General features: G+C 39.9%; 2 protein-coding genes across 2 annotated transcripts; one reads left to right on the plus strand and one right to left on the minus strand.

Moving 5' to 3' along the window:
• Positions 1-1,051: 1,051 nt before the first annotated feature.
• On the minus strand, positions 1,052-1,946 carry LOC122011469. The gene has a single exon (XM_042567867.1). It carries the CDS (start codon positions 1,899-1,901, stop codon positions 1,149-1,151), a length of 753 nt encoding a protein of 250 aa, XP_042423801.1. The 5' UTR covers positions 1,902-1,946; the 3' UTR covers positions 1,052-1,148.
• A 954-nt stretch (positions 1,947-2,900) lies between these two features.
• On the plus strand, positions 2,901-5,030 carry LOC122011480 (L-gulonolactone oxidase 3-like). The gene is made up of 4 exons (XM_042567877.1): positions 2,901-3,279; positions 3,355-3,678; positions 3,812-4,067; positions 4,191-5,030. The coding sequence occupies exons 1-4, from the start codon at positions 2,932-2,934 to the stop codon at positions 4,991-4,993; spliced, it is 1,731 nt and encodes a 576-aa protein (XP_042423811.1). The 5' UTR covers positions 2,901-2,931; the 3' UTR covers positions 4,994-5,030.
• The last annotated feature ends 8,365 nt before the right edge of the window (positions 5,031-13,395 follow it).

Below are 13,395 nucleotides of genomic sequence, written 5' to 3' on the forward strand. Positions count from 1 at the left end.
ACTTGAGGGGGAGGCATGTGATGCGGTGATAATGAGAGCCCCCCCGGCCACGGTGGAGGTCAAAGGAGGTCAAAGTCAAGGCGGTCAACGTGTAGATAGCATCGTCCGATCGGGCGAAGCATGCCCCGACTGGGGAGAAGCTCTGACCCGCCGTCGCCTTTGACACGGGGAGCAGTCAAACAACTGACACTCAAGGGAGATAATGTGCAGAAGCCGAGCAGAGAGACTACCTCGCTCGGCCAAACAGTAGAGCTTGATATGGACATAGTTTGACTTCGGCCGAGCGGCTACCCCGCTCAACCTGGCAGCAGGCCTTGGTAGTGACAAAGTGAATCTTCGGTCGAGCAGACACACACTGAGGAATAGCGGGATTCTGGCCGACCGGATGGGGCACCAGAGCCGCAGAATGACATTCGAAGCGGCCAACTCACTCAGCCTAGCAGTACACTCTCTCTGATATCTATCGACATCCTTTTGGGAGTTAGTGCCGCCGATACCGGGCATGGACAACCAGAAGATCGTACGGCGGAAGCTTCCGCTGTCATTTCAGATATATGCTCGGCCCATTAAGGTACTGTGTCAGAGACATTTTACTGACAAGTATTTTCAGAGAAAATTTTGAAAAGTGTGCTCGCCTCGGGGAACGTGCACGTGCACTACAGGAACTCTATATAAAGGGGGGTTCAAGCATTGACGGAAGTATGTGATATTCACTGTTTGTGCTATAGTATTCTTGTTGCTCTGCTTTACACTTCATCGTCAGTGACTGACTTGAGCGTCGGAGGGTCAACGTCGTGGACCCCTTCCCTGGCTCAGCACTGACGTAGTTTGTATTGCAGGTCCGAGCAGAGTCCATAGGAGGTCAGCGTGAGCGTCACATCCCAGCTTTCCGTCTCTTCAACTTTTGGACGAGATCATATACTTAGTTAATTGATAAAGTAATAAAAAAAATAATTAATTAATTTTAATAATTATTATATTCTAATCTTGATTTAATTTGTTGAATAATTTCCTTTTAAAACTAGATCCACGCTCATAATCTTATTTCCTTTTAAGAATTGTTATTCAATTTTGTAGAATTCACGTGGCTTAAGGATATATAATTTCCATCACTTATTCAATTTTGCAAGTAACCGATCGAGTGTAATTTATGAAGAAACTGGATTGCAGACAGGATCGCCATGGAAGTTACTTGCAGGTCTTGAATTGTTCCTCATCGTTCTCTTATCCGAGCCAATATGAAAGAACCTGAACTGGTGCAGGGGCGTAGAGCTCGTGTCGAGAAAATGCAGTATCGTCACCATTAAGACGGCACCAGCAAACATGGGAATCGGTCCGAAGATCCAGAGAAGCAGCGTGGTAGCGAAGTACATTGCCCGTAGGCCCAAAGACCAGAAGTCGCTGCCCCTGATGACCGCGGTCTGGACGTAGCTGACCGGGACATCGGAGTCCAGAGTGCTCATCATGAAGCTGGCGTGCACGAAGTAGCGTGCGGACTGGATGAAGCAAGTGAAGGCGGCGAGGAAGCAGGTGAGGAGGGCGACGTACTTGACGGAGGAGGTGGTTTGGCTGGTGTCGCCGAAGATGACTTCCGTCATCATCACTTTGGAGGTGCTCCCTATCCAGGTGCCGATGAGGGAGCTGAGTGCGATGGAGAGGGAGGCGAGGTTGCTGGATGCCGATATGTTGCTCGATATCACCTGGAGTGCGATGCTGGCTTCCTCTGGAGTTGCCTGCAACATCCTCTGGACCCAAGCTCGCTTGTTATGGTTCTCAAAGCCAATCACGGTGGAATGGGGAAATCTGATGATTCGATAGAGAAGGAAGAGGTGATAGCCGAACAGAATGGACAGACCCGCTGGTACAAGCACAAGATCGATGGAACCTCTATCCATCAGCATCTCTCTGTTTTATCACATAAAAAGTTTTGAGTTGCTTCTGCGCTAGCTATATATCGAACGCTGATCCGCTTGTTCATGTACGCGTGCAGGCTTGATTGTGTTCTTGAGCAAATTTAGAGGGCTGACTTCCAGGAGAAGTCAGGAAAAGGTGCGAAGCAAAGCAAGTCGATTGCTTTAAACTTTGGCTGACTCCATGAATGTGTCAGCTTACACTTTATCTTCCTTTGCTTGTTTCCTGTATAATTATAGCAGTTGTAAGAGGCAAGGACCAGCTGCAAGTGTTCTTGAAAACTGAAGAACAATAAGAAATCTTAGCTTGCAAGTGTTCTTGCATCTTCAACCTCATTTTCTGTTTTTTTTTTGTTGTTTTCCTTAGAAAGGAAATATTTACTCTTATGGATACCATTATTCTCCAAATCGATACCTGCCAATTCACTATAATTTCTTTTTGCTTATATTGATGATAATTATTTAATTCCGCCCGGACAAATCCAACTTTAATACGTTCCATATTTGAAAAGGATTAATAAGAAAGAAATTTAGTCAAGATAAAAAACAAGGAAAATGACCCGTCACTTTCTGCTTATGGAGGATAAAAAAAAATACGTTTATTATTTCGTTAAAATAATTTTTTTAAAAAAAATTTAAAACAAGTGTCTAATTAATTCGGAAGACAATGATGATATGCATACTTAGAAGTAAACCTCTAAAATAAATATATATTTTAATATTTATTTTTTTTTAATAAAAATGATAATTAATGGCGCCATTTTGATTTTTGCCTAAACAAGTAAGCGACCGGATCGCAAATTGCGGTCCAGATGGATCACTGTATTTATTGATTAGATGGACCCACCATCTAAATGAACCAATCAACATTCATCCTCTAAACTGTAAATTACGGACCGCATCCCGCCTGCTGTAAAGGAAAGTTTGAAGAAAATTCCTGCCTTTAAAGCACACTAGTCTTCTGCTAACGCCTGTTCATTATCAGATATCCAAGCAATTGGACCATCAAGCAGCCACCAAAATGGCTGCCGCAATATCGGTTACCATGTTGATTGTCGCCATCATCAGCGGATCGTGTCCTTCCTTCACCTCCGCAAAGCCGCCGGCACCGCCCGTTTTCTGCGACGATAGTGGTTGCGTCGTCTCCAACGCCTACGGCGCTTGGGGCGACCGGCAGCAGTGCCGCACCGGCCAAGCAGTCTTCCCTACGACGGAGGAAGAGCTGCGCGCCGCCGTGGCGGAGGCCCATCGGAAGCGGTTTAAGGCCAAGGCGGTGAGCGGCTTCTCCCACACCATCCCCAAGCTCGCGTGCCCGCCGTCGGAGAACTCCGTCGTGATCAGCACCGCCAAGTACAACTCGAGGATCGAGGTAGGTTCCGCTGCAAGATTTTTATTTTTATTTTATGTTATTTCCGCGACACGAATTTGATTGGTTTTGAATCAGGTGGACGTGGCGAACAGGAGGGTGACGGCGGATGCCGGCGTGGGGCTGCGGGATCTCATCGACAAAGTGGAGGCCGCGGGGCTGAGCCTGGTGGCTGCTCCGTACTGGGAGGGGGTCAGCATCGGCGGGCTCATCAGCACGGGATCGCACGGCAGCTCGTGGTGGGGAAAGGGAGGCGCCGTGCACGACCACGTCGAGAGCCTAACTCTAGTGGTGACGGCGCCGGCAGCAGAAGGGTACGCCAAGGTCGTCACACTCCGGCGTGGGGATCCTCTGTTCAATGCGGCAAGCGTTTCCCTGGGTCTTCTCGGAATCATATCTCAGGTCTCTCCAGTCGATTCAATTCCTTAAAATTACTCGGAATAATCACAAATTCACGATAGATTGATATCCAAATTCCAATCTTCCATCTGCGAAATAATTCTTACTATATATCTTCTTCTTTTATTCCCATAAGGTGACATTGTCGTTGGAGCCCAGCTTCAAAAGGAGCATCACCTACTCATTCCAGAACGATTCCACTTTCGAAGACCAGTTCATGGATCACGCCCGGAAGCACGAGTTCGCCGACATCACTTGGTTCCCGTCGCAGCACCAGGCAGCGTTCAGGTTCGACGACCGTGTGCCCCTGAACACCTCCGGAGACGGCTTTAATGACTTCATCGGCTTCCAATCGACTCTCATGGTCGTCTCCATGGCAGTTCGAGCAACAGGTGATTGATTAATCAAGATTCAAGGCCGATCTAATCCGCGTTCTTTGAATCTTCGAAGCAGCCATTAGTTAAATGGTTTAATAATTATATTAATTTTATCCTTAAATCTTTCTCACGACGCAGAGAAGGTTTTTGATGAATCAAGAAACGCGAAAGGCAAGTGCGTCACCGCCGCCACGGTGCTAGCGGTCAAGAAACTGATGGCCAACGGCCTCAAGAACAACAACCTGCTCTTCACCGGCTACCCTGTCACCGGCCTCCAAGGCCGGATGCAGACCTCTGGCTCCTGCCAACACTCTCCAGCTTCAGACGTCCTCAGTTCCTGCGCGTGGGATCCCAGAATCAAAGGCCTCTTCTTCTACGAGACCACCGCCTTCTTCTCCCCCCAAAGCTTCAAATCCTTCATCCTCGATGTCAAACGGCTCCGCGACATGAATCCGGACAACTTCTGCGGCCTCGACAACTACAACGGCTTCATGATCCGCTTCGTGAAGCGATCGGAGTCCCTGCTGGGGCAGCCGGAGGACTCCGTCGTGGTGGACTTCAACTATTACAGGGCGAGAGATCCCTCGACTCCGAGGCTGAACCAGGACCTGTGGGAGGAGGTGGAGCAGATGGCGTTCGTCAAGTACGGCGCCAGGCCGCACTGGGCTAAAAACAGGAACGTTGCTTTCGCCGGCGTGCAGGGGAAGTACCCAGGGTTTAAGAGTTTTCTGGCGGCCGTGAAGGAATTGGACCCGGAGGGCGTGTTTCAGAGCCCATGGTCCGACGAGGTGATCAACGACAAGGAAGCAGTGAAGAGCGATGGTTGTGCTTTGGAAGGGCAGTGCATTTGCTCAGAGGACCGGCATTGCAGTCCAGCTAAAGGGTACCTTTGTCAACATGGCCTTGTTTACAAGGAAGCAAGGGTGTGTAGGTTCGGCTGAAATTCGATTGGGCAAAAAATTAAAAGAACATCTTTTTTTTATTATCGTCGATGGGTAACTTGTTTTTTTTTAAATATGAAAAATAAAATATTTTTATTGTTCATTTTAAAATATATTTTATCCGTCGGAAGAGGGAACAAGAAAAGGTAAATGGAAGAAAAATTCGGGAAGGAAGAGAAAGTTGTGCGGGGATGCTTGCTGCTCACGCTTGTGAGTGATCGTGCTCCACGTAAACAAAATAAATAAGATATACCAAAGTAAGGGGAAAAATAAAATTTGGCTGCGATAAAAAATTTGGTTGGTAACAACGTTCAAGGTTACTTCGTTCAAATTCATAGATCCCTATCAAACAATCAAAATTTGAGAAACCTTAACCAAATCTTGATTATGTAAAACAAGTTAAAATTACATCAGTAGGGATTCTTTTGATCTAAGCAACAAAAAGACAATAGCATTTAAAATTCTAAAAGGCTTCACATATACATCATCTGAGCAACAATATGACTACACTTAATGTAGTAAAGAATATTATTAAATTGGAAAGTATTAAATGCCAAGTTATTAGAAGCATTATCCAAACCAAGTCCTACATGTGAATTATTAATTAAATAAGCTCTAAATTACAGAATATTTTTACAAATTTACCCTTAATGTCTTGATTTTCTTTGCCAAGGCCTTTACTTTCTTCCTAGCCCTACAAGAAGTTAGAAGAAAGCATAAATAAACTACACAAGAAGATGTCGTTAGAAAAAATAATACCTAATTATGTGGTTCGACTATTCAAAGACAATCCTTTAATCATCACAATAGACAATTCATTCAATTATTGCATTATGAGAGTGAAGTAATAATCCTTTAACATGACAAATATAATAGGTCTTTATAACAGATTTGTTAGCAGTAACACATAAAAGTAATATAAGAATGAGAAGTAACACAAGAAGATGTAATTTATAAAGAAATAATACAAGAAGACACAATAGGACTTTATAACAATACAATTTATCTTTCATCTCAACTTGAACAAACTCTTATTGCATAGCTAAAATTAGACGTAGTACAAGAAGTGAGAAGAACCACATACAAGAAAATTTCAACAGGGAGACAATTTAGGACTATCTCCCAAGTTCATGTATCAAATGTTAATAATTTGATGCACCGTTGAAGTATTTCTCTTTTTCAATTATCATCTAGCAAAACAACATTAGCTTATGTAGAAAACAAACACAATAATCAAGTTGTAACTCATTGCTAAATACTACAATCTGGATTAATTCACATCTTCAAGAAGAATTCATATGGTTATTCTTAAATAATTATGAAATGTGGTTACACAATGATGATTCTTAAAAGCTTGATAAACATATTATTACAATCTTATCTTTGAAGTAACATGCTCTCCTTAATTGTAAACTATCATAATCTATTCAAACATAAGTTGATCACATATAAGTGCAAACAATTATGATGTTTTATCTGGAAATGGGAAATTTAAGATGACAAATAAGAATCATACATTATCAGGAAAACAAATAAATATAATCTTGTATGATTTTTGCATGCATATTTAGTCATAAATATAATTTTGTATGCATTCTGCCCATTTGGAATGCACTTTATCAATTTCTTCCCTTGAGTACTATGTTTTTTGAACTGTGAGCAAACACATATTATATTAGTAAAAAAAATCAACGGATGATAAATTCAAAAAGATAAACATATAATTATTTGAGAAGATTGAGAATATGTCAAATATTACTATTACTCGTAGAGAATTTCTCTCAGTAGTTTCAATTTGTTCAATAATTTGTCTCATATATCTCATCACATAAAAACTATATTATTTCGCATCTGGTTGTTGAGGACCTTATATTAAAAACAAATTATAAATGACTAATATACACATTTAAACATTTATCAATTAATTATAAGTAGGCATACATACCTTTATTACTTCCCATATAGCATGTTTTCTTCCTTTCTTTTCCTTGTTTGAATTAAATAATCTTAAGCTCCTTTATACATCAATGAAATATGAGTGTTTTATTGATTAAATTAAATGCTTAATAAAAATAAAATATGTACTCACATATCAACTACATATTTTCAGTCCTTGCCATGATTACAATGATTAAATGAATCCAACAAATAAACCGCCTCCTTATAAGGATTTATGACAGTAAGAATCCAATGACAACTATACATAAACCACAAAATTAGTACATATATATTTTAATAAAATATCAAAAAAAATTAAAATTGATATTATAATTCTTACTTACCCAACATTATGTGGCACCAAAATTAGTTGATTTCTTGATACACGACTCAACTTATCTTTCAAAAGACTTGCTCTTTCATTCAAGTACTCGATTTTGCTTTTTTTTTTTATTGGGTCAAGTTACATACGAGATCATGTGTGGATTCACAAATCTAAATTTGTTGACCTTGTTATCTTTTTTCATCTTTTAATAAAGATACCTACCATTTCAAAAAGAAGAATGTTACAATACTAAATTAATAAAGTTTATACAATGTATATGCTAAACAAATAGAAGAAGACTTACCACATGTAAATCATTATACAATTAGCAGATATGAGATCCAAATAATAAAAAGGATTGATATCTTCAAGGTGCACAAGAACATAATCATCGTCAAATAAATCACTCTAAAAAACCATTGATATATTTTTTTTTCTATCATCTAGAGAATGCTTACAATAACAATACAATAGACGTAATGATTTTGACATACTTGATGAAATAATAGGGTTATTTCTTTGAACAACACTTATTTTCTTGTGATGCTTCTAAAAATTACAAATGTACACATGTTAGGTGCAATACTATTTTTTTTTTTTTTTTGACAATTTAACTCTAAATATAATATGACATTTACCTCATCTTGTATCACTACCAAGTGAGTTGGCCAAGCCACATATGTTCCTATAGCATCACCAATTGTATCACATTCATTTGGAATTAGAAATGACAAATATGCTAATTTCTCCATAGCCTTATCAATGGAGGCGCGCATACAATTCATGGGCAATGGAACACCATGAAGTAATTTATCAACCACATTGACATGAACAATTGTACCATAACCACCAATATTGGTCTTAAAATCCAATGTCAATGCAACTGGTTTACCCTAGAAGCCAAATAATCATATTATAAATTGATGCAACTCATAGTTTCAATAATACTAGATAATATAACCACAGCTAAATATATACCTGGAAGAAATCATCAATGCTCAAAATTTGCATGCCATCATCATTCAATGTTTCAATATTTGGGACACTCTTTTAGGTTTTGATTTTTTTCTTCACTCATGGGATGCAACTTTACCGAGCAACTACCTTTTTCATCAATATCTAAGTCACATGCACCCTTTTTGAACATTGCTTCAAGTTTTTGTATGTGTTCATCTTGATCTGATCTACATGTATTTTGTTCGATGATGTGTGCATTTTGTTCTACAATTAATATCTTTGCCTTCATCAACTCCTTTTGTTGAAGGATTAAATGGTCATCAACAAGAGGACTCTTCCATATTCTACCAATATTAAAATAGAATGTTGGAGTGATATGACCTCTAACACCCCTCACACACCTCGAATGTTCATCTGAATCAAGTGCTTTTAAAATGATATCTTTTTTGCCTCTTCAAAGTGCAACTTACCCTCCCATTTTTGTTGAACATAATCATCCTGTCATGCACAAGAAAATAAAATAATTACTAAAAATAATTTTATTGCCGTGTATTTGAGAATGTCAATAGAAAAGATTAGTCGATTACTGCTAAATAGCTCCTTATTAAGTACTAACACTAATTGTAGTATCAAATGCCCTCATTTTTTTCATCAAATATCAAATAAATTTATTAACTATAATAGACATTCATTTCAACTTCAAGCTGAACAATATTACTATTTAAACAGCATTATCTTAAGAAAAAATAATGTGGGCAATGTACATCAGAGGGGTTGAATCAGAGTGGAAAGGCAACGGAAAATAAAAGCTTAAGGCCTCTTCCATTTTTTTCTATTGGAGAAAATAAAAGTAAGCCATTTTTTTTTACATGCTCATGAGGTTCTCAAACTAGCTAGCTTCCCGGTTGTTCACCAAAGCTCCATTATTATAATACTAATCTAAAAAAATGTTGTTGCAACAAGAATAAAAAAATTGAAACGTCGGAGCTATAAGAAGATATTGAATCACAAGTCACCATAAAATTTTCTATTAGTTGCCATGTATTCAGCCACACAACAACTTAAATGTTGCACTAGAAATTTTATCCAACAAACCATTATTAAAACATAGAAAGGAAACTTAAGATCTAAAAATAAAGTTTGGAAAGAGGCATAATGAGCTTGCTTACAATTTTTTCTATTGCCATTTTTTAATCATCGCCTTCAAATTGCCCCTTCCTATTGACCCGTCCTTTTTTCCAAATAATAGTTTGATTAATCTCATCATCATCACATAACTCATCTCCCTACAACCAAAATTGATGATATAAACAAATTTAGAAACCACATTACTAAATTTAGTAGGAATAATATATAGGCAAATTCTAGAATTATATGTAGTGAATTTAGTAGGAATACTTACTATTTCGTCAGCAAAACGTGCATATCCTTTATGGGAAAGCCGATGGGGATATAAATTCTGCTTTCTTCTCTTCTTTTGTTCATCACTTATTTTCTAGTTAATTGAACATTCCCATATATATCAGATTTCAATATAAATAATCGCTTGTGGTCAACTTATTTGAAAATATCAAATTAAGAATCTTACCTTGAAGTTGTCAGACATGCGACTAATTACAAACACACTCCAATCATCTCATGTAATACCATAGCCATTTGATGGTTCTTTCAACTCCTCAAGTTTTTCAAGCTTGCTAACAATGAACTTCTAAGTGGGAAGAGCTTTATATTGATGCCACTTATTATTTGTCGAATTCAAACATCCCTTTTTCCATCTTGGCTCAATATTGTAACTCAACTATAAAAAAAGATTAACCCATAACATTCAATATATCATAACCATTTGGAAGATAATTAAAATTGTCAAAACATTCAAACTTACATTAACTGATTCCCATATTAATTCTTTAACATGACTTGGAACTTGCTTCCATGTCTTGTAACTTATCTTAACCTTTTCTCGAATGAGAATGTCAATATAACTTTACATTTCACCAGCAAAGTCTCTTATTGATTGTCTAAATTTATTGAACCTTACATTCTTTCTATTTCCCCGAGCCTTTTGCCTAACCAGCTTATCCAAATGAGTGTGACCTTTTGTTGTTCTTGTTGTTTTGGTCTCTAGAGATTCCAATACTATGGCAGAATTTATAGTATTCACTTATTTAGACTTCTCAATCATTGACATTCTTGTACTCTATTTCCACGAGATGCCATAGTTTCTACAAATAAATAAGGAGATACAATTCCAGAATCTTGTTAAGTTCCCCGATGACACAATTCCTGCATGCATTAACAACTTGTTAGACATTCATAAAAATATACTATGCAACACATACCACACAAAAAAGTAAGTATTCACTTCTTTATTTTTTTTCTACCTCAAACTATAATATTTTGAACAGTGAGGGTATTATGGTTTTGATTAATTATCTCTCAGTAAATAAATTATAGTAGTTTTCCATTTGCCTCATACATCAATGCCATTGAAAATGCTACTCGTACAAGAATCACAATCACAAAAGAAGAAATTGTTAGGATCTTCGGATGGCTAGAGAGGGGGGGTGTGAATAGCCTCCTCTAAAAACTCAATTAATCTCCTCACAAAAGTTTGTTAGCACAGCGGAAATAAGCAAAAAGAAAACTGATGCAAGGAAAAGAAACAACCCACCACTAACACAACAAGGATGTACGAGGTTCGGGGATAACTTGCCCCTACTCCTCGGCGTGTCCGTAAGGTGGACGATCCCTTGATCTTTGGGTAGATCACACCTCGGACAGATTTCGGCTAAGTATTTCTCCTTCTCGGTGGAGTAACCTCTCCACAAAGTCTCAGAAAAGATTTGAAATGAAGCACAAGACTTACAGAGTTTAGTGGCTAAAAGGAATGAACAATAAACTTACAACCACGATGAAAGCAAAGCGCAAAGACAGAAGAAGTTCCTCAGCCAAGAGCTCAACAACACTGCACTCTTGCTTGATCGACAGAGAGTTTTTGAAAAATCCTCTACCAAACCTCTCTTCTTCCTTCTTCTTATTCCTCTGCTTTCTCACTGTCTTCAACCAGAGCCGAATCACTGTCACCTGTATCGAATCACTGCGACCAACTCAGGCATCGCCAATCACTCTTCCTCCTCGTCTGGTTCTCTAAACTCACACCAATACCATCCATGGTCTTCACTGGTGTCTCTGAGCTCGAACCAATAAGCAAGAGTCAAGCTGTTGCCAACTGATCGTAGCCAGTGAACGTTGACGCTCCAATTGCACCATTTGCAGCGAAACATAGCAGAAAGAGCACTTGGTCTTATTCTTCTGATGGAGCTTAATTTGAATTTAAACATTGGCACGACACCTGCAACCTGTAACTCAAAAAGCTTACAGTAGATGGTTATTTCAGATGAATCAGAAATCGCAGAGAAACAGCAGAAGACAAACGACATCGTTGTGGATCGGTCAACAGACCGATCCATAGTTCTCTGGACCGATCAGGACACATCCTGATCGGTCTGGAGTGATGCTGATCGGTCTGTGGACCGATCAGCCTAATAGGTGGATCGGTCCACAGACCGATCCCCCTATTGTTCCTTCTTACTGATCGGTCACCAGACCGATCAGATAACACACAGAGAGCTACTGTGTGGTTACTGATCGGTCACGAGACCGATCAGATAACTAAGGTATCACTGGATCGGTCGACAGACCGATCCAGACAGCCAAAGTATCACTGGATCGGTCAACAGATCGATCCAATGCCTCTGTTGGTTTTAGAGCTTCCCAGCCCTAAACCCTAACGTCTTCCTGGTCCAGAGAACGAGCTACCGAGCCCTCTCCGACTTCCACGTCCAGGTCAGAGAACGAGCTACCGAGCCCTCTCTGACCTAGTCTGGAGAATGAGCTGCCGAGCCCTCTCTGACTTCGTCCGGTCCAGAGAACGAGCTACCGAGCCCTCTCTAACCTAGTCCGAAGAACGAGCTACCGAGCCCTCTCCGACTTCGCGTGCCAATTATCCGTACTTGGACTTTTCCTCTCCATATGATCAACCTTGATCATTAATCAATCTGAGTTTAATTAATATCTGATACAAACTTAAATCAATGTCAACATCAAAACAACAGCCAGGTCAGACTGTATTAACAATCTCCCCCTTTTTGTTGTTTGACAACATGATTTAAGTTTAGATCAGAAATTCATATTTCCCTAATTTTAGGGGAATCAAGATCCTCCCCCTAAGACAGATACAACCCCATATAAGGATAGGGGAATCAAGATCCTCCCCCTAAAGCCAAAGTCTCATTTATCTCTAAACTTAGTTATCTTCTCCCCCTTTGTCAAACACCGAAAAGGTGCGAATTAGGTAAGAAAACGTTAAAGGACTCCCCCTTAACCCATATTATAAGACAGTGATAAAGAAATAAGAGACATACAAGACATGACATATGAACAGCATATTAATAGCCAATAGGAAGTAAAACATAAAGAAAAATAAGAAAATGAGCAGCATAAATATATGAAATCAGCAAGTATCCAGGTCAGACATAAGTATCCAACAAACAACATCCAAAACATAGATAATCAAATGACAGCATAGAACAATGTGTATCAATCAACCTCCTCATCATGAGGAGCATCAGCATCATCAGCTGGAGGAGTGGGTCCCTGAGGTGGCATGCCGCTGCTCGAGGATGGATAGCTCGGGAAATACTGTGGAGGTGGATATCTGGCCATCCATCCCATAATCGCCTGATGTGTCGCCAACTGCTGACTGCGTAGATCATCGTAGCGCTGGTCAATCCGAATGCGCAGCCCGTGGAGCTCAGCAACCAACAGCTCATCGTGTTGATCAATGCGGCTCTCCAGCTCGGCGATCTGCCAGCGCAGATCAGGATCTGCCTCTCCATCGTCAGCAGCAGCAGCAGGAAGAGCAGCAACAGGAACAGCCGCAACCTGTCGTGGAGGTGCCCATGGTAACTCACCTAGTGCTCTCCCATCCTTCCACCGAACCTCCCCATTCTGTCCTATGATGCCAGACTTGGAAAATGCCCGTTTCCCAAGTCTGCAGTCCTGCCTGACCATCTTGACTATTCTACCTTTGGAGACATCAATTTGAAGGGTCTCAAGCCAATCTGTAATTATATGCCCATAAGGCATATAAACAGTGAAGCTGTTTGGCTCACTATAGGAG

This window comes from Zingiber officinale, chromosome 1A, assembly GCF_018446385.1.
Source record: "Zingiber officinale cultivar Zhangliang chromosome 1A, Zo_v1.1, whole genome shotgun sequence".
Classification (NCBI taxonomy): Eukaryota; Viridiplantae; Streptophyta; class Magnoliopsida; order Zingiberales; family Zingiberaceae; genus Zingiber; species Zingiber officinale.

Coding starts and splice junctions, on each gene's coding strand:
- LOC122011469 (XM_042567867.1), bottom strand. CDS start 1,901: ATGCTGATGGATAGAGGTTCCATCGATCTTGTGCTTGTACCAGCGGGT.
- LOC122011480 (XM_042567877.1), top strand. CDS start 2,932: ATGGCTGCCGCAATATCGGTTACCATGTTGATTGTCGCCATCATCAGC. Junction 3,280..3,354: donor AGTACAACTCGAGGATCGAG/GTAGGTTCCGCT, acceptor GTTTTGAATCAG/GTGGACGTGGCGAACAGGAG. Junction 3,679..3,811: donor TTCTCGGAATCATATCTCAG/GTCTCTCCAGTC, acceptor TATTCCCATAAG/GTGACATTGTCGTTGGAGCC.